Genomic DNA, 22,714 nt, shown 5'->3' on the forward strand with positions numbered 1-22,714 from the left:
AAGACACAGTGTTTACTTTATTTGCCTCTCATCTGCAACTCTTAAGAAAAATACTTTTAACTGATGCACAGAATCACTGTGTATACAACAGGACCGAGTTCACAATTTCAGCATTTCTCTAGCAGTATCTGACATTTACTTCTAAAGCCCCAAATTCTGTAGCAAACCCTCCAAACCTGTTTCATTAAAAAGTTTTCTGCCCACGTGGCTGTAAAGAAAATATAAGTGCAAGGTTTCACAGCCAGAAGACAAATAGAATGCTGAAAAATGTGTTATACTTGCTGAGGTTTCTGATATTATCTCAATTTTACAGATCTGCGCTAATGATTTTTGAAGGCTGGAGAGGGACACTTTTGTTTATACAACTGTAATTATGGGTATGTTTGCTTAGGATCCTTAAGGACTAGATTTTGCCCTCTTTAGTGTTTTTACAGCATGTGCTATAGAATAGGCATTAAATGAAAGAAGCATTAAGTTAAGGCATGTTTAAGTAACTCTTCTTTCAGAGATAAGTAGGTCGTATACATTTCTGCTTCTGGTCAGAGTACAGGATCCACACCTACTGAACATAACTGACCAAAATGAATTTGAGTAAAAGAGGGTAAAGGTATTTCACCTGAGTTACCTCTTTAATGTGAAATTTGTCGAAGCTCTTAAATTCCAGCCAACAGGCCCTAATTCTGACTTCTATTTTTATAAAAGTTGAGGCATTTGATTGCAAAAAAAATAAAAAATATCCTTGAATATATACATAGTACATGTTCATACATTTTGCATTAAAGCTAAAGACATTCATACATTTTGGAGAAGGGCTCGGGGACACTGATGGATGACAAATTGGACATAAGCTGGCAATGTGCTTGCAGCCCAGAAGGCCAATCATGTTCTGGGTTGCATCCAAAGCAGTGTGGCCAGCAGGGAGAGGGAAGGGTTTCTGCCCCTCTACTCTGCTTTTGTGAGACCCCATCTGGAGTGCTGCATCCAGCTCTGGGGTAATCAGCACAGGAAAGACATGAACCTGTTTGTTTGGGTCCAGAGAAGGACCACAGAAGTCTGAGGGCTGAAGTACCTCTCCTATGATGAAAGGCTGAGTTGGGGTTGTTAAGCTTGGAGAAGACTCTGAGAAGACCTTAATAACACCTTTCAAAATATAATGAGGCTTATGAGAAAGATGGAGAAAGACCTTTTACCAAGGCCTGTAGTGTCAGGACAAGCAACAACAGTTTTAAACAGAGAGGATAGATTTAGATTGGATGCAGGAAGAAATTCTATACTCTGAGGGTGGTGAGACACTCTAAGAGATTGTGCAGAGAATTTGTGTGTGCCCCATCACTGGAAGTTTTCAAGGTCATGTTGCATGAGGTTTGGAGCAACCTGATTTAGTGGAAGATGTAACTGCTCATTGCAGGGAACTGGACTAGATGATCTTCAAAGATGCCTTCCAATTCAAACCATTCCATGATTCTAAAGATGTATATCTATAAATATATGCATAACCTTGTTAATGCAACTGTTGATGTATTTTTATCAGGGACTCAGTTCTTTCCAGACTCTGTGCCTGATGTTAAGGTAACATTAAAAGACTACGTTTTACACAAAAGGGAAAGGTAGGGTAAAATTGCATCTACCTTTAACCACTTGTTCAGGATCTGAAAGGACTGCCTGGTGTTTTTCTTTCCCTGAGGCCATTTTAACCTGTGCTTTTATTTTTTGTTTTTTTAATGTGGCATCTATAGACTACTGCAGAGAAATGGAGGACCAAAAAAGTAGACTCCCTTCTGACGATAACCACTTTTTGGAATTAAAAGATAGTAGATCAGGAAGAGGGAGGTAGAATATGGTCCAAAACAGCCCTGGACTGCAGCCAGCCAGAAGATTGCCCAGGTGGCATTTCTTTCTCACTGTGGAGCAGTCTCTCAAATAATGAGTAAAAGCTTTCCAACTTTTGGGCAGGATTGCACTGGACTTCAGGTCAAGGTAGCATGTACCCACAGGACTACATGTAATGATTTTCCATCTAAGAAAGCTGCTTTTTTTCAGTCCTTTCCAAGGCAGCCAACTTCTGCCTTGCTCTGAGGATGGAGACCGTTCTGGGCAACAAGACTGACCAATACAGAGCAAGAGAGGGCAGCTATTGCGTAGCATTTATCCATCCCTACTTCACATGAGCAATCCTTATGTCATTAATAATCTAAGAAATTACTGTATAAAATGTAAAAACTACATTAGGGCTGTATGTAGAACCATGTGCATAAGGCAATATTAATATGAAATATCTCTCTTTTGGATGCCATTCCATCCTATTTCACCCTGTAGCTGTACAGGACAAAACAGTTTTGATACCCATGGTGCTGCCTGTATCAAAGAACATGCACATATATTTTAGATGGATCTCCCTGGCATAGCTCTGGGAAGCAGGAAAACACCACCTCTAAGCAAACAGTATGCCTTCCTCTGCCTCAGATCTTTTCTTCCCAGTGGGACAACAGGGGTACTGCCCCAAATCATCAGCTCCAGGCCTGGTCTCAACCTTCCTTTTAGACCTTGCAGGGAATTTGGCAGCTGGACTCATTAACCTTAACATTTATCAGGCCTCAGGAAGGCTACAAATGTGTAAAGCTTTGTGCAACAAAGTCCTGAATTACACTCCATATTGTGACTAGGAAGAAATGTAAAATAAGCAATATAATTTTATACCGTGCTGTGCGTGGCCCAAAAAGTACAGGAGGAGGAATAACATAAAGAATAATTTATGTCCAAGATTCCAATTATAGGTGTGGGGAGAAAAAAATAATTGGTGGGAATCTCAAATGCAGATAAGTTGGCATAGTTTTATTTTAAAATGATAAATACTTTCAGATCGAAGTGCAATTAGTAATGAAAATGTCACAGTTTTAACGTGTATGCTTGTTAATATGGCTGGCATAACTCATTTAGGAGATGCTTTCAGTGTAGAGTCCTGTACTACATATATCATAACCAAAAATGCAGTACTTAACACATATATATATATATATAAAATGTACACAGAGACAACATTGCCAAACAGCCTTTTGGGACAGTTTAAAAGAATATCATTAATTTTTACTGTATACTTACACTTCTGGCTCAGTTCCAGCACTGGCTTTCTGTAAAAATCATTTCAAGTATAGAATTATGCTATTTGCTTGCAGCAACATCACAGGAACAGTAGTGAGCCATATGTTGCTACTTAGCAACTTGGTCTGTAAGTCCCAAAGCATGTACTGATTTGAAAATTGAACAGAAATGATAATTATTGTTGAGGGATGCTGTGAGGCAAATTGTCTTGGATTACCAAACTATGCAGATGTTTGATGTTATATAGCAAAAGGAACAAAACTATATTTTTCCTGTCCAATGGCTGAGCTTTTATTTATGTTAGCCTAAAGGGGATAAATTGATTAAAACCCATAAAATAATATAAGGTGATGTTTTTCTGGGTATGAACATTTTGCAGTAAACAGACAGAACTGAGGTGCTTGTCAGCATATATCAGGACCCCAGCAATCCTGCTTCTATGGTCACATAACCCTGAAAACAGCCAAGTGGAAACCACTTGGTCCTTGGTGTTGCATACCATGACTCAGTCTGCCAACCCACTTCCCAAATAAGCTGTGTCAGACTCTGAAATTAAAAAACGATACTCGTGTCTGATTCAGTCAGCATGACCAGAGCTTGAATAGAGGTTTCTGATCGGACCATGTATCTCCTTACATGTGGAATTCATATTTTAGTTAACAGACGTGAATCCATCAAGAAAAGCAGAGTAATTAATTCACTCCTTATTCTGACAGGATTCAACCCCTCATCTCTGATCCTGTGAGGGAAAAGCCAAGTTATTAAGAGTGTGAAGGAGCCTGCATTCCTCCCACTGAGGTCATGCAGTGGTAAATGAGCACAGCTGCAAAAGGACAAAACTATGAATGGAGCAACTATGCTGTCATCTGTCATCCTCCTCTCCTTTTACGGCATTATGTGTTTTACATCCAGTAACAGTGACAGGAAAATGAACAAACAGTCCTAAAAACCAGGTTCAGAAAATGCAATTGTACCCTTAACTGTTCCTCTCCCTATCCCTGTAAGCTACACTATCTTTCATGCTTTGTTTTCAGAGCAGGAAATATCGTAATTTTTTTCCAGTTTTAACCACCAGGCTGGATCTTGAAATGGTAGTCAGTTCACCAGTTTTGGCTGACCACCAAATGCTTATGCCCAAGAAAGGAACAGCACCCCATTACAGTCAGTGAAGGCCTCACACATACTGTCAGTGCAGAGTTGTTTAGTTCCTTTGAGGAATGACTAGCAGCTGTCTATGTCAGGAACAGGTTTGAAAGGCTTCTCTCAGAGTCGCAGGTTCTCGATGAAACATGAGAGGCAGGTTTCCAACACACCCCAGATTCCTGCTCCCAGTGAAGTTGTTTTGCCTCTTTTTTTCCATTTTTTTCAAATACAGTTATTATTACAGGCTTTCACATATGCTCCAGCCCACACAAAGCTGGAACACCTCTTCTGTGAAGGCAGGCTAAAAGTACTGGGCTTGCTCAGCTTGGAAAAGAGAAGGCTCCAGGGAGATCTTAGAGCAGCCTCCCAGTAACTAAAGGGAGCCAACAGGAAAGCTGGAGAGAGACCTTTTACAAGGGCCTGTAGTGATAGGTCAAGGAGGAATGGCCTTAAGCTGAAGGAGGATAGGTTTAGATTGGACATTAGGAAGAAGTTCTTTGCTATGAGGGTGGTGAGGCACTGGCAGAGGTTGCCCAGAGAGGTTGAGGACTCCCCATCCCTGGAAGTGCTCAAGGCCAGGCTGGATGAGGCTCTGAGTAACCAGGGCTAGTGGAAGGTTCCCTGCCCATGACATGGGGGTTGAAACTAGATGATCTTTAAGGTCCATTCCAACCCAATTCACTCTAGGGTTCTGTATATTCACTTAAAACCACTGCAACAGCGTAAGCACCAGGAGAAAATCCCAGCAAGGGAAAGGAGGTTGTGACAGCCCAAGGCTGACAGCTACTCTCAAACAGGCACAGAAGCCTGGTTGACTGGTATACACTTGGCAACAACTTGACAACACTGTGCCTAGCTTCTTGCCACATGGATCCCCCAGCAAAGGACAGAGAGGTTGCTTTTAGGTTTTGAACTCTACCTGGGAGTCAGATACCTAAGAGCTCAGCTTTGCCATGGTCAAATTTTAAGTCTGTAAGCCCTTTCTTGGTTCCAGCCCTTAGTAAGCATTCAGGGTTTCCATATTTGAATTTGGAAATGTCACATTTGATAGATTTTTTTTTTCCTTGAAGACAAAGTCATTTGCATTTAAAATACCTAGGCCTGGCTCTTTAAAGGTACTTTAATCACCTTTCACTGAAACCAGTGTTAGATGCATAAATATCTTGGAGAATCTGGGTCTTGTTAGCACATGTAGAAACTGCATAAAAGATTAAAACTTATACCCTTAATTTTTCAATATGCCATTTAAATTATTTAAACCACATGAATACACAGTACAAAAATATCAACAGAAGAAAAATAATTCTGATGTATAATGTGGCTTTGCAATTCTTTATTCAAAACTATTTAAGACAGACATAATGATTCTCTGAAAGGTAGCAGCTGATAACAGCAATCATTCATAGAGTTTGTATTTCTACTGTTTCAAACAAATTCAATTAGCCCTTGCACTTCAAAACCCTTAAGGCAAAAATGAGATGATACTAGGCTGCTTTAATCTAATAGTAATAATAAAACTTGTCAGTACAGTTTTTGGATTAATGGTTAGAGAAAAATTAATAATATAATTTTTCATTTTTTAATCAAACAGTTCTATTCTAAACTATCTCTGGATCTTGGAGGGTTCTTAGCTGAACAAGTTCAATCATGCACAATTCCTAAATGCAAAGTACTATTGGTCTCTAAAGGTATTTCAGAGTGACTTCAACAGAAAGCTGGGAACCAATGTGGTGGAACACTTTAAAGACAGTCTTTTTGGCTGAACCACGTACTCATCTCACAAAACCTCCTGTTTCCCTGCTCCCCAATGCACCTGTCTACCTGAAGAATGCTACTTCATGAAGACATTTAGTTTTGCATGCACAAAGCCATTGATTCCTAAGTTACATCCAGCTTATCTAAACATAATCACTCTTCATGCAGACTTATTTCCCACCTAATGAGAGTTCTACAGATAAGCCTCCTGGTCCTGTCAGGCCAGGCACTGCTGGCCTGAAATATTGCATGGCATAGACCACAAGTCTGGTCATTCATGGCAATTTCTGACACAATCTAACTGACCTGCAGCACTATCCCCACCAGTCACTAGTGCGAAGTTAAACTGAAACACGTGAAGTAAATGAAAAATTCTCCCCTACATAGAGATGTAGCAAAACTTTCAAAGCTATTTTTGCTTTTTAAGGAGTAATTAAAATTTGTAATTCTTAGAAATCTGTAGGATCTTTGGGTTCAAGTGGAAAAGTGGAAGATTTTTTAATATACATCCAGTTTCAAAATTTAGTGTGTATGGTTGCCCAAAAGGAAAAGGGCTGAAAAATACCTTTAAAGAAAACACATCACCATTGGCCTGCAAGCTACAGAAGGCTAAGCCATTGTCTCAACCCCGCTGCTAATTGTGTAATAATAGCAACATTCCTCAGACACAGGATTAGTGTTAAAAATGCAATTCTTCAACTGTCCTATAAGTGATAATTAAAGCTATTTGTGACATGTATAGCTTATAATGATTAACTTGTCTGCAGTCAGATAAACAAATAACCTGCACCTGTAAAGACTTTATTTCCTGAAGGTAAAACAACTGTTTGGGAAAGATCATGCTGGCAAAACAGCTGCTTGCATTCTGGAGAGGGAACAAGGTAGTATCTTTTAACCAACGCCAGCTCTGGTGTTTTATCAGCTCTATCTCATTAACTGGAAACAAGGCTTAAATGCTTTGTTTATAAATTATGATTATTCCTGATTGCAGCAGTTACTGATAGTGCCACTCATTTGCAATGCAACTCTTTGAATTTTTTTAATTACAATTTGAAACAAGGCAGAGAAGATTAATTAACCCACCTGGCTGGCTGGCACATAGTCCTGGCTTGGTTCTGTCATACTCATATACATGTTTTCACCGTCAAACTGCAAAGGAAATAATAGTAAACATTCAGCAAACTTGATTTTTTAGCATTGACTGAAAAAAACAGTAGCTATAAAATAATATTACAGCCTGGTTTTAGAGACTTGTAATTGCATGTGTGCATCTTGTCTTTGATGTTCCTGTTGTCATCCTTATTGACCCTGGATGTCAGTGATTTGGAGTAATTAGCACTCTAGTAATTACAGCTAGCAAGGAAGAAATGAATGGTTTCCTTTCATCTGCAATCTGTTTTAAAACAAAATGGCTCATTTTGTGCACCATGTATACATATTGCTGTTGGTTGCAATGAAGTACTAAGTGAATTGCACACTTACTGAGAAAAGGAAGATGAGAATAGAATCTGCACTAAAATGCATCTTAATGGATTCCAGCTTTAGCTTCTGAGCAGAACAAGAGTTGAAATTTCAAAACAAATTAAACCTCCTCCTATTGAAATGTTCCCATATCAGAAAGTGGGAAATACATTTCCAGACGGCTTTCAGACATCTGAATGTATGAAACAGTATACCTCCCGTCCGTATGGTGTAAGAGGAGAGTTTGCTTGATGTGTGAATAAAGTAAACATTCATAATCAGAACTGCAAAAATAACCTTCTGTAAATGATAAATACCATTCCTGGAAATATGTATAAAAACCTGGTTTCCTTTTTTCCTTTCTTTTTTCTTTCTTTTTTTTTTTTTCCTTTTTCTTCTCTCAACTGCAGTTAAGAAGTAACGGAAATGTCATAGAAAGGAGTTGATTAAAATCTGAAGGCCTAGATGGAGAAAAACTGTCAGATCTGAAGCCTCATCCTGTACCAGCACAAAGAAGTGTAAAACTACTGATTTCTTACATAGTCTGGAAAATGTCCCTGCAGAACTCTCGTCACACCCACTCAAGTGGCAGTGCCAACGGGGCGATGATAGTCCCACTGTCTGCTCAGGAACTAGGGAAAATCTTTTAAACCTTTAAAGTAGAAATGAACAACAGCAGGAATTCCTGTCTCCAGACATCAACCACAAATTTCCAGCTGTTACGAGGTCTGTTTGAAATAACTTGCACCTGACCCCTTGTGTGAATGCTTAGAGTGACGTATTTTGGACACGAGCCATTGTTTTGCATGATGCAGCAGCATTTTTAAGAAGTCCCTACTACTGAGATTGCTCTGCTCCTACAGAAGGTGCCCATGAAATATCCCATGGACATTTCTTGATCAGTGCTGAGCTTCTGGGGATATTCTACCTGCAAGGTGCAGTATATTCAACTAGCCCAAGGTGGCAAAGTTAAACTGTGGCTTTGGCAGACAGCTCTACCAATTTTTGCTGAGGTGGCTGAAAAGGTTTCGGCTTCCAGCTGTTCATCCTCTTTCTCTGCCAGAGGCTACAAGGCTTGTAACAGCAGCAGTAATATGAACAAGTGCCAGCTCCTGGCACAGAAGTTGATGGTCTGCCCTTCCTGGCCAGAGCTATTTAATAGTCACAGACTATCTGTCAGAAGTCCTAGTTTCATGGGAGGGAAAGGATTATGCCACAGACACAGATCTGCCATAAGGAATAGAGTGTTTCCAAATTTTGATAGAAAAGAGGTAGTTAGATTAGATAATAAAATAGAGATTGATGCTTGTTCCTTTTTAGTTTCTTGTTGACATGTACCACTTCTTTCAGGCTTCTCATTCAATAGTGCTCTTATTTATAAGCATTCAAAGTAGAGTTTTGGAGAAAAAATTTTAGTATCTGGATTGTTTGCACTGGAAAAAAATGCATTGTTTCTTTTACTCATATGGACAGGTGAAATTCTGAAGAGAGATTTCACAGCCAGTAGTTCGAAAGCAAGCACTCCAGTGCAAGGCCTATAGGAGCTCAACTTATTCAGCTTGTCAGACGAAAGGCTGAAAGGTGCCTTGATCACTGTGATTAGTACTTACACCCTGGAAAGATGTCTGATAGCAAGATGTCAGCCTTCCTGACAGTGGTATAATGAGATCTAGTGTTGAGAAATGGGAATTACAGAAATTCAGTCTTGAAATAAGATACAAGTTCCTACTTTAGGAGGTAATTAAGCATTATGTCAACAGCAAACTCATCATTTCTCAGACATTTTAGAATGAAGTTTGATATCTTTTTCAGAACAGATGCAATCCATATCATATTTATAAGAAATCCTATGGACAGGATAGTTACACTTGCTGGTTATGGGAGTCCTATCTGCCCTGGAAACCATCATTCCTTGAGTCTCCTCTTTTGAATTTCCCTCATTATCTTCATACATTTGTTGTGATATATTTCAAGCTTGGCTATAATTCAAATACTGTGTTGCATGTGTTTAGTTGCAGTGAATATGAAGAAATTTCTTTTCTTTTCTGCATGCTTACTAGCTACAGTCAAGGGTTATTTCAATTTATTTTGCCTTCCATAATGCATGAGACTATGATTTAAGAATATTTATGAAGTATACTAGTCTTCCATATAATCCCTACTGTTGAATGTTTGGTCATCTGTCCTTGCTCCCAAGCTTACAATCATCAAATCTGCATTCTTTGAATAATTTCCCTAAGGTACTTTTCCATGAATACTGAATTTTTTATAATTCTGTGTGTTGTACTTGGATTATCTGCCTACCTAATCAGTGCCTTGCTATTAGTGGTCCCCCTGGCATGGGCCTCTCCTGTTTGTTGTTTGTGGCCCTCTATTTAGTTCTGAAATGTTTTTATTCTGCCATGGTCTGTGGGCTTTATGTGAGCATGTTTAAGAGAAACCAAAACAGAAAAAGTGTACCTAAATTTAAACTTCCTGGCCTTTTAACCTTACATGAGAAATGTAAAGGGATTGATGCTTACATGAGAAATGACCTTCTGCAACATTTTGGATTAATTTGTTGGGGTAAATTTTCAGAAAAATATATCAATGCATAATGTTTGTAAAATCTGAGTGACCTGTTAACACCTAAAAATACCCAGCAGCTGTCTGATTTATTACTTAATTTCTTCAATATTCAAGCATGGAGTTTAGTCACTGCAGTATTTAGCATCTGCTTGTCAGAAGTATGTGTAAGATGTTGTGTAATAGGTTATTTAGGTCAGCAAGGTTTGAGGGGATGTGTATTTTTTGTAGTATTTATATATGCAGATTGTGGACTGTAATGCGTCAGCTGACACTAACACTCTTGCCATGTTAGTATTTGTACTACATTTACCACTGTTTAAATTATTATCTGCCCTCAGTCCAGTGCAGTGTTGTGCATGGCTTCTTGGAAGTTCCTAAGACTTTGGATACGAGCCTGAGAAACACCCATAAACTCAAAGCATGAAACATATACACATGCACTTCATACAGCAGGTATTGCCAGGAGATACCTCCTTCACATTCTCCATGTTTACTAAAATGTTTATAAAAGAGTGAAATTATGATCTTTGTATACCAGAATAAAACAAAATATTTATTGCAATACTGAATTGTTTATTCATCATCCCGTTTCCCAACTACCAAAGCAGCGTGGAATAGAGATGACCTGTACATCCCACCCCAGCCAAAAAAAAGGGTACACAAGCCTTCAGTAACAAAAAGTTCAGAAAAACAGAGGCACCACAGATACAATGCCCACCTTGCCCAAATGTGACAATCCCACATCAAAACAATAAACTGAGGAAAAAATGCCAACAATTTGATCAACTGGAAAGTTCTATTCATGTTTTTTTCCCACCAGTTTAGAAGCTTCCAAAACATGACTCTAAACCCCAGAAATGAATATTTAATCATTTCACCTTTAATAGACTGCTTTATGACATACAGGCTCTACAGCATGGCACCTCTCAACAACTCTCCACCTGGACACCTTAATTCATGCTATATCCACCTGGAATTCAGCTTTGCAAGTAAGGTGATGTATGCAACAGCAGGTCAAGCAACATATCTGGATCAGAGTGAGTCAAAAGATGAGCAGATGTGACTCAAAGATGCCTTCAACTACCAGAGTTTTCTTCCAGGTTATACTGTATGCCTCCAAAATTGTCTTACTGTACTCATCATTCTCAGGTCGGCAAGAATCTTATATTCCCTAAACTTTCCTGCCACTCACTGTGCTCAATTTCAAGCAAAGAAACTGCACAAGCATCACTTAACGTGTGGATGACTCATCCCAACAGAACAGATGAAATACAAAGGCAGGCAGTTAAATGAACTGTCTTTTATGAACCTATGTATGATGTATATATATCATATGACATTTCATATAAAGCTTTCCCAATGGCTCTCCAAGATCCTTCAGTATCATTAAGAGCAGATTTCAAAATCTTTCATTTTAATCTATTAAAAGTGAATGCTAATACAATATTCTGGTGTGTGATAATAACTACTCTTGACAACATTTCTTTTCACATTAAAGTGTAACTGCATGATAAGTTTGGGTGAGAGCAAATGAAGAATATGACTGCATTGTAGTATGAAAAGAAATATAACTCGGAGCTAGTTCTAATATAAATTCAGGATTGCACAATACTCTTTAGTTAAATGATTATTATAAATAAAATACACAGGCAACACTATGGCATGGCCAGTTAGAAGCCCCCTCAGAACGACCCTTTGTAAGACAAGCTGTAATGTTCAGCAACCAATATGCACAAAATACCCAACTGCTGTTATTAAATATAATTTACTTGTAGAAGTTAGGGATGTAATTACATAAACACTGGCTGACTCTAACTGATGCAAGAGGTATGACAGAGTTCAGCAAATGCCCAGAATGTTTTAAGGGATCCAAGGCTGGCTTCTGTCTTCCATTAACAAGGTATGATACCAGTCACAAAATGTATGGCCAGGAAGCCTGTTTCATGTTCCCATTTAAATTGTGGCAAACTTTATCAGCATTTAAAGAGTGATTATGAAATAGCAAAGCTTGCAAGAACAGTATTTTTTTATTCATTCTTAATGTGCTGTAAGTTAAGAACACCCTACATGGACTATGTCACAAAGATAGTATAAACAGGTTGAATAGACAGCAAAATTCTCATGGTGACACCAACTGAGAGAATGTTTATTTGATTGCCTACATACACAGAAAACTTTGGAATACAAAAAGGAAGGTGCAAGATGGCAGAAAAAGCTAGAAGGGCTTGAGAACCAAAGAGGGTAACTGGAAATAAAATGTATTTATGTACTGGTATTTATATTTATATACTGGTAACTGTATGTGCGCATACAGTGATTATAAATGCAGATGAATATCTGCATTGGCTTCATGTAGCTTGTTCAGATGACAGCTACAACACAGACACATGTTAAACAAGTTTTCAGCCTAACTTCCTGTTCTCCCCTCCACTAGAGCTACCTTCTTCTATACCAAGTCACTCTGTTTTCATTGCCAGGATCACCTGTGCTATCTGGATTACAGGGAGAATGATATTTCTCCCCTCTACCTCTGTCTTCTTGCTACCTAACACTTCTTTGCCATTGTTGTGAAATGAGGGTTTATTTTTTTTACTCCTTTTTCATCCCGTTTTTGACTTCTGAGGTTATTGAATAGTTGCTTTCTCTTTGTATGCATATACATATCTATCTATCTATCTATCTATCTATCTATGTGCCCTAAGTCTTCAGGCACAGTTATATGAGCTATATAAAAGGCAAAAAAATCAAGCACATGAATGTTTGAGTTTTTTCCCCTTCATACTGAAGAGCAGCACAATGTGACAGCACTGCATCTCGTCCAGCTGCAGTGTGGGCAGGGAAGCAGGAGGAATATGAGCCCACATGGCTTTTGATGCCAAAACAAGCTTGGGACAGGGGTGCGGAGGGGGAGCAACTTTGGACAACGTTCTGTGCACAAATATATCCCAAGAGTGATATCCTAAAATTTAAAGATTAAAGAAGAAGCAAGGGGACAGATGATATTGGTGAAAGTTATTGTGTTTAATAAGTTCAGCTTCCGGGTAAAGCCACTTGGACTTGACATCCCGACTTCTTCAAAGGACATTACAGATCTTCAAAGCCTGTGTTATTAATCACACAATCTAAACACAAATTTCTCCCATTTTAGATTGGAACTGGAAGACAGATTTAGATTTAAATATAAACTTTAGTTATATCATTAAACCATAGTTTACCTTACTCTGGTGGTGCCCCAGCACAATTTGTTACACTTCATTTTAAGAAGATGTTGCAATAGCATTGTGTAAAACGATTATTTATTTCTAGTGATTTAGTGATTTTACTGCTTACAGCTTATATAGATCATTTGTAACTTACATTATCTAAAAGCCACTAATCCTGAAAAACATTTAAAACTAGGTAATTTTGTTTATTTTAAACCAAATGCCAAGAGTGGATATTGTCTCAGGTTGCTTGATGACAAAGAGTGATATTTTATTTTACTCAGAGCTGCTGAAATGAGACTAATATAATAATGGGATACAACATAAATCATCAAATTGCTATGCTAAAGAAACAGTTGATCTTGTTATGGCAACCATTAAAGATAAAAACAGAGATGCTCTGTAAACATTATACACGATGGAAAATCCCTTTCTTGACACAGTTTGGCAAAGCAGTATGTTTGTATTAAATTGAAACTCCATTTTGTCTCCTGAACTCCATTTTATATGCTGTACTTGAACATGTTTAAATTTGCCCAAGACAGGTTACAGTAATGCATTCTAGACAGGCATCCTTCCCAGGAAAGAGGCTTGACACCTCACTGAAGGACTATCACAGGAAAATTGTGAAAAAACAATCTAGTACTATCAACTTTGATTGTTCTGCTGTCTTCCCTCCCTCCTTCCATAAACCTTGTTTATCAGCAGAGGAGCACACTGGAAGATCATGAGATTGGGTGAAAACGCCTGAACACAGCACCATGGCAAAAAGAAGCCAAATTCTTTGCAGTCCCTCTATGGCCAAAGGAAGGTGATTGATTAGTGCAGATTGGCAGGACCTGGAGGAGTCCTGTCCCATCTGGAACACTAGGAGCCCTCCAGGATACAGAAAGTTTGATGAACCAAGCAATAGAGGGGAGATGGCATGTCTCAAGCTTATTATTATTATTATTAATTATTATTATTATTATCGATTTTAATTCTGTTACTTGTTTTCAGGAGCAAAGTATTAGGAAAATCCTTTATGTCTCTGGTCCTTTCATTCTCTTCCATGTTGCCAAAGAGTCTGAAGCAGGGATATGGGGTATGTTGTCTTTAATTGATCCGAGTATAGTGATGTGTGGACTAGGCAGATTGGAGTTGGGAAGGAATCTGCCCTGGTCTTAAGGGCAGCCAAAAGGTGTGTGAGCACTGGCAGCAGCCCCAGAGCAGGAAGCAAGGGTGCTGCTTCACAAGGAAATGCTGTCAGACATTTCCTATCTTAGAAGAAGCCAGAAACAGCCAGAAAACTCTCTCTGCCCACAGCACCCAACAGACTTGGATCCATTCAGCGCTTGGATCCAAGTGTGATAGAGCTTGCAGACTAGCACTGCACCGTGCCTTTTCTACCACCTACCTGGCTTTCCAAGACAAAATGTTTCGTAAATATGCTGCTTTATTCTCCTCAAATGAGACCATTTTTGCCTCATTTTCCATTTATAGCACCTGCTATTGCCTGAAAAAAGTACAGACAGTGCTGTCAAAGTTTTCTCTCAGATTTTCATGCTTGTGCCATAAATGCCCAACCCAGACCTTCCACCACTGCATTCCTCTAGCTAACTCACTATTTACCTCTTGCACTGGGAGAAAGGGAGGAGACAGAGCATTTGCTGAGTATATTCTCACAGGTGGAGAGCTGGCTGAATATCTAAATATACACTGGTAGTTAAAACCTGAATAATGGCACTACAGCATTTGTGGTTTTCCTGCACTTAATAGAGGTTAATGTGAAACTGCAGGAAAGGTGAAGGGGAGTGTTTAGCTTCCCGCTTGGAGCCTGCATGTGTCAATGCCTGACAGAGCCTTGAAGTTGTTAGCCTGCATGCAGAGCACTAGCTGAATGAGGTTACAGTGCTGAGCACAGCGGGCTAAAAGAAGTAGGATCAGACTGATAGGAGGAGTGGCAGAGTCCAGGCACAGCAGAGTGTATCAAAGACAGCCCAGGGGAGAGCAGGTACTGTATTAGTCCTTTGTGTACATTTAAATGGAAGACAGTGAACATGCAGAGATGAACTCTGAACTCTCTCAGCTGGCCTCCTGCTCTTTTTAACCTTGGCTCTGTAAATAAAATAAAATAAAATAAAATAAAAATTAAAAAAAAATAAGTAAAATAAGGTAAAAGAAAATAAACCCAAACCAGTGCACTGTAGTCTGGACTACTACACTCAACTATTTTTTGCATATTGAACACTCATTAAATAAACATACCAAGATCAAAGCAGCAAGTGCTTTTGTTATTATTTTACTCAATCCACACTAAATTATAGATGTAGAAACCCACTGGGAAAATTGGGTGATAAGGTGGAAAGGTTTGAACAACTAAGATAAGACCCTTCTTTTTCTGCCCACAGTAGCTGAGGAAATTTGTTTAACCTGGTAGGCTTGTAACATTTTCCAACACCAACAGACAAGGCCAGTTCCATGAGAAGATCTGATCCTGCATCATGGAAGGTGAAGGGAATTGTGCTATTGCCAGTTGGACAGGAACTGGATTAGGAACCAGTAGACTGGTAAGGGAATAGGGATCTTCTTTGAGATTCAGAGTAATTTTTGTCAATGTTTATCTCTGCTTCATCATGAAAAGTGGTAGATTATGTAATAAAACACAGGAAAGCTTAATAAAAAGGATCTACAGAGAGCAGAGAGATGACTAAAAAGCATTTTTTATATATCCACATGGAGAGCCCCCTGTGCTGGAGTATTGCAGAAGAGAGGTTCCATGGACCATAGCCAACAAGTTTCGCACAAATAGGACAGAACCATTGCCTTGCATGACTGCAGCAGGAATATCACAGGGATCCATGGACAGAGTTCTATCTACTGTGTTATTTATAGTGAATGGGATACATATAGTTCCTATGGGCAAGTACATCTCCTTCTGCATAGCAGACTCTTAGAAATAAAAAGGACCAGAACAACATTAACCAAAAAAGCACAAGCAAAATTCCACTATTATTCTGAAAATCCTATGAAAGAGGGTCTTGAAAAGCAACTAAAGGTGACAACTGCCAGATAAATAAACAACCTTGCCTGAATGCTTGAAAGAGAAAGTGGGAAAAAACACATGGCATATGTAGAAGTATTTTTTTTTACCTATGCCATATTTAGAAATCCAGTTTTAAATACTACCACCAAAGAACTTAAGCACTCTAGATCAATGCAGCAGGTCATTTGAATCACGTGCACAACATGTATTAAAATTATCCTGTTGAAAGGAATGACAGCTTGAAAATATTTAAAATCAAGCACCCTTTCAAATATGCAATAAAATAGAATAAAAGAGCTCAGACATTTACAGGAACAGGAATGAAATATTTAGGTATGTACCAATCTCAGATGGAAAAAATCAGTTAAATTTCTGAAAAACCAAATTATTTAGCACAGTCTGATGGGATCTCATTAGACAGAACTAATTCAGACCTGGAGAGAGTGATAACATAAATGACTAATTGCAAGGACTTAGGAAAACATGGACGTCTGTTAAATGACAAGGGTGTTGTGGGGCTGATATACAATCATAGTTTACCAAAACAGCTGCTGTGGCCGCCAAATGGACAATCCTACTTCCATCCACAGTTACTCTGGTATATGAGCATCTTCATTAATGTCAACAGGATTATTTTCATTAAGAATGACACACAGGTTTATTTCCCTGTCCACATCAAATAAGAACATGGAGCCCTATGAATGTTCATAAAAAGAATCTGATCCAGCATGGATTTTTACACTTAGAGTTGCAACAGATTCAGAACCTTGACAAGGCTTGTAGCTTGACTTACTCCTTTGCTAGGATTGTCTACAGATTAAGCTGAGATACATTGGCAGAGCAATGTAGAGAACTTTGCAGTATTCGATCCTAAAGTAGGTCACTCAGGAGTAGATGTGGTTAGAGATGTTCAAAATATTACTCAAAAGCAGAAGAGGAAAAGTTGTTCTACTTTTTTTTCTTACCAACTTCAGTGAAGACATGTCCTTGATGTGAGATCACTTATCTGTTCTCAAAAATTCTAAGTGTTCTCTCTACACCTTTTAATATAAAATTTGACCTTCAAGTTCACTTTATGACTAAATTATTCCATGACTGTTTTCATCTTTTCTATTTTGTCAAGTTGCACTCATAACAGCTTTTTAAAAGAGTCTGCAGCAGTGTTTCCTCTACACACTTGATATATTTTCTTTTAACAGAAAAAAAGACAAGTCCATGCAAATATATTTCCAATTTTTCTAAGTTTTGAAGGTAAAGAGCTAAAATATAAAGCCATGGTTGTACCTGCCACTGTCTTATCAAAACCCTCTAAAGACAAAAAATGTTCCACCTCCTCCTCCCTCCTGCTTGAAGAACAGGTGCCACCTTCAGCACTGGCTGCTGCTTTTCCCATGAATAAACTATGAATCTATTACCGTTGTACATTCCTCACAGTTGTCCTCAGATAGCGAAAGTTACTCAAACCTGGCGTTATCGGCACCATGGCTGTTGTCTTTCTAAGAGGCCATGCATATCAGCATGAGGCAGTAACATTAGTGCTGGGAGGAAGCTCCTCAAGCAGGCAAATCCATCCCCTGAATAACAGCAGAATAGGTTTCACAGAGCATCCACAAGAGCTTATTGCCAATTCCTGCCTTACAACAAGCAATGGTATTTTCATGCATTTTCCCCTTTTTGTTCAAACTCTTCAGCCATTTTGCTGTTTTATCTTAAGACCTTTTTCCGTCCCTCCAGTCTGCTGAGACTAATGACTTCTACCTTGTGAACACAAAGATACTCTGTCCTCTTCTTCAGAAAGCCAATTTAAAATTCTTTTACCCTTCTCTGGCAACATGCTTTTTTCCAAGAATTTCTTCATTTGTAATCACTTAAGTGCTTCCCTTTACTGATGTCTATTTCACCATCTCATGTGCTGTCCAAAATAAATATACTGCTCCAGTTAGTAATGGATAATCCTGAACAGGTTTTCTGTTCCAGGGTTCTCCAGACCATGGGTATGCATTAACCTCTTTCTCCCTGTACACTTTATTTAGAAAATGTTTTGCTTTTTGCTAGCCCTTAATAAATGAAATCTTTGAAAGCTTATCCTGATTTATACAGTAGTATGGAAAATTGCCAGATAATTAGGGTATATAGCATGATCTATGACAAATGGTGAAGACCTAAGCTCTATGGATTTTGGCCCAAGTCAGAACTCTATGTCTTTTTCAAACAAAGCATTTTCAAGATGAATCTTATGATGAAACTGACTTTTAAACATTTACATAAGAAATGAAAAAGACACTTTCACCAGAAGAACGTGGCAGTTCAAGCACACAGTAGCACTGTGGGAAACCTTGGTTCAGTCCTACTCTGCCACTCCCTCACACATCAGTTGCACACCTGATGTGTGCAGGCTGGGTCTTCCCATATCAATTCTGTGGCTGTCAACTTCCTAAAAATATCTGTTGATCAAGATGTGAATTCAACTTTCTCACATCTAGTGGAGTGCTCTCACTCACAAGACATTATTTACTGGTATCAGTCTTTCTAGCTTTGAGCAGAAATAATTTCAGGCCCTGAAAAATTCCTCTTAAGAACAGAAAAAAAATTGGCAATTATCGTCTTGTCTAATGAATATTGGCAAGACTCTGTCACTTCAAAATTTCCAGCATGGTGTACTTAAGAAGTCCCTGAATGCAGTGAAACAAGCTGAATTCTGTTACACTGGCCATGCAGAGACATGAGGGAAGTGCTTCATTTTCACCACTCACCATGAAAGGAGCTCCAGGCTGCGCTCGCTGCTGGCCAGACAGGGCTCTGATCCACTGGAAGTGATTCTCCACCTGCTGCTGCCCAGAGGGACACAGGTACTCTGAACCCCATGGCTAGAAGAGGAGTTGTGGACAAGGTGGACACAGCCTTCCCTCATTTTGGCTGGAATTAAACTACTAGCCCTTGCAAAGTGCGTGTCAGCAGTTGAACTGGACCATGACACCAATGTAAAAACAAACCTCTTGAAATACAGATAATCCTATGATTCACACAACACAGGCTGTGCTTCAGTGCACTGAAATAGAAGCAGAACTCAGTATTTGTTAATCCTACTCTAATTATAACAATCTATGTTATAACCCCTGCTAATGAGCTAACATAATTTTTTAAAAAGTGTGTGTTATAACAATGTGATTAAAGCTTGATGGAGCTGTTCTTATGCTTTTATGATGTAAAAATGGTTTCTTATTAGCTTTTGATGTTTCATTTTCCCCACAGCATCACAATATCTGCTTCTGTTTTACCCAATTGTACAATAATTGTTGTTTAACTTCAGCAATCTCATAGCCTAGTCAGACTCTAGCCATTTGATTAATCAGTAAAAATACTCTATAGCAGTAATGCCATGGAAAATATGCCTCATCATTTCAGTGCTCCATATTATATTCTCTCATCGCTCTGTAAAAGCTACTGAAATATTAATATATTGTCCTCAGGATTTGATAAAACTTGTGATGAAAATTATCATAATGTTTTATGCCTAAGACCATTAAATTAGCACACATTAAACTTGAAATAAATGGCTTGAATAATTTCTATCTGAAAGTGTTCTTTTTTTTGGAAGACTGAAATGCATATTGAAAGTTTTAAAGTTGCAGAGCAACCCACTGAAAATTACAGCTTCAACAGTCATACCTAAGGTTATCTCTCTGCTGTACATACACAGAATAAGCTTTCTTCACACAGTCAAACTCCTTTCCAAACTAAACTTTCCCAATCTAGAATAATTTAATTCTGTGTTTATTAGGTAAAAAAATCCCCCAAACCAAACCAGTAAGAGGGAACAAAGAAAATCAAATGGGCAAATTGTGCTCAGATTTGCAGATATACAACTCCAGCAGAAACACAACAGCTGCATAAATATTTCCAAACCCATATTTGGCTCCTTCCCTCCCACATTAAAAGGCTAACACAGCACCAGTTGAAATAATCATACAGTTGCAGATGGAGCAAAATGTCCCTGATTAGAATGCAATTCAGAATTAAACACCTTTTCACAGATGGGGCTGGTATCAGGACACTGGTCTGGATCTATACTGGTATAATTCAATTGATTTCAAGACTAAAATTGATCAAGATCAGGAAACTCAACTCTTCTTGAGGTGCAGTTTTTTTTTTTTCTCATTTTTAGGAAAGCCATTACATGGGCCCATGCATTCAGCACACAGCCTCTTTTAGTGTCAGCAACGATCTGTTTTGTGAAATTCTTCTAGGAGAAGTATTAAGAGACTCCAGGGTTTTGCAGAGGCTCCTGACTCTTAATAGCTGTATTCATAAATTGCTAGTCATACAGTATCACTGCTTCTTCCTGTGCTTTACAGTTCATGTAATACTCCCCAATTTCCCTTATGTCAGTGCCTACAAGTCAAAAGTTCAGAAATAATAACAGAGTACGGATATGTGCCGTCATTAGATTCATGTTTCGATAGAAAATTAATTTGGTGTTTTATTAATTTGTTTGAAATAGTAACTACTGCCTTGAAAAGTATAAGGTGATTAATTTCCAATATTTTCAGATCATATTAGCAATACACAAGTGTTTTGACATGCCTAGTAGTTTTACTCATAATCAAGATTTTGCAGTTCAGAAATTCTTCTAGCTACATGAGCCAGAACCTTAAAAGCTAAAATTGTCAGAACATTGATTTAAAAGCTGAGGATGTATTTTATGCATTACAGTGCATCACTGAAGATCTTTTGTTAACACAGACAGCAATGTGAATTATGTATCTGATTTTATTTCTTACTGTTAAACACAGCTCATTGGAAATGTATAACCAGCTCCTTTTTAAGAATATACAGCAAAAGCAATGTCTCGTATTATGCTACAGCAGGTAATTCAGTTCCTTAGATAGGATTAGCCAACAGATTTATCAAGCAGTCTCTAAGGAAAGCAGAGTTCAAGTCTGGGCTCATCAATAATACATAAATAAACTGAACAATTAGGTACAAAGTGGCTATCTTGTCAGACAACTTATTAACCGATAAATGATAAACTCACTGCAGACAGTGTAAAAACGGGAGATACGTAAAGATAGGAAAGACCTGAAAAGGGAGAGGAAGGTACTGTACTCCTCAGTGTGTTTGTGGACTTGATAATTCTCTCCAACTCTCCATTTTGAGCTGAGAGCTATGATGTCTAGACAAAGGTGGTTCAGCAGCACTTCACTATGAGGAATCACTTGGGGTTTTTCCTGATAGCTAAACACAAACATATTCTTTTGCTCTTTAATCAGTGGTCTAAATAAAAATATATATCACTTTTCTAGTGATGGCTACTACAGCCTCAACTTCAACTTAATCTGCAAGTTTTACATAATAAAAATTACATAAATACAGTCATCCCCAGCGTGTAATGTCACCACTAGGCATTGCTATGATACAGTCCAACTACTGAGATGCACCAGTTCCTAGAAAAGGGTAGATGAAAGCAGTCAGGCTTACAGTGGTCTTACACAACAACAACAACAACAGGCCTTAAAAGGCAGATTACGTTATTAAATATCAAAATATGGGAAATTGATCCTTCTTTACTATCAAAAAACTCAAATTTGATTTTCTTTTCTGTGCTGGCCTGCACTTTTCAGACAAGAAAAAGAGAGGTAGGAAGGGCTGTTGCTTTTTTTTCCTCTCAGCCAAGCAAAACAAAACAAAACAAAGTCTGCATTTCATTTAGGATCAACTAGTAAGCAAGCAAACTTTTAGTAAAAAAAAATCTTTTCATATGCACATATCTGCCTCAGCTCAGAAATTATGAACATTTGAAGTACAGATTTCAGGATTTAACTCAGAATGAAACTAATATTTACCCAATATGATGTTTTTCATGCTCAAGTACTCCAAAGTGCTTTGCAAATATTGACTAAATTCTGCCTTTTTTCTGTGTTCAGCGCTCCTTGACTCCAGTAGCCATTTTGAGGGGTATATGGAAAAGAAGAGCTAAGGCCTAACACGCTTTGCTAATGGAAATGTAAATTTTCAGTGAAACACAGCCACTTTTGTAGTGAAAAGGGGACATTACTCAGAATACCCTCCAGAGCAGTATAAATTCAGGAATTTATAAATATCCTTGCCAGACGGAAAAGTAATACAGATGAACTGAAGAAGTCTGCAGTGACTTCATTCCATGGTCGTTGTGCCTCAGTTAAACAACATGGACAATTTTAATAATACTCACTGTCATTTTACTCTAGACTCATTTGAGTGAACAGTCCTTCCATTTTGCATCTGAGTACCTTTGAAAATGCACTTTTATGTCTCTTCCAAAGACAGGCAGAGCCTGAAGAATGATGTTCCCCTGCCACTAACAGGGTAAACTAGTTCTCAGACCTAGAACATCACCCCTGTGGGCTCCTGAACCCCCTCCTGTGTTCATGCTGGGCCTCCCCAAAGTAGGCAGATGACAGCTAATGCAAGCACAGCACCT

General features: G+C 38.4%; 1 protein-coding gene across 3 annotated transcripts in view; it reads right to left on the reverse strand.

Annotated features, from left to right (window-relative positions):
• TOX (thymocyte selection associated high mobility group box) overlaps window positions 1–22,714 on the reverse strand; it is a 219,393-nt gene that overhangs the window by 97,159 nt on the left and 99,520 nt on the right. For all 3 annotated transcript variants that reach the window (XM_042022585.1, XM_042022586.1, XM_042022584.1), the window contains exon 2: window positions 7,081–7,146. In XM_042022585.1, the coding sequence (XP_041878519.1) occupies window positions 7,081–7,146 (66 nt within the window). The remainder of the gene's footprint in view (window positions 1–7,080; window positions 7,147–22,714) is intronic.

The sequence above is a fragment of the Corvus kubaryi genome, unplaced genomic scaffold, assembly GCF_017639235.1.
Source record: "Corvus kubaryi isolate FWS band 111438036 unplaced genomic scaffold, C.kubaryi_AGA036_p1.0 37216, whole genome shotgun sequence".
Lineage (NCBI taxonomy): Eukaryota > Metazoa > Chordata > Aves > Passeriformes > Corvidae > Corvus > Corvus kubaryi.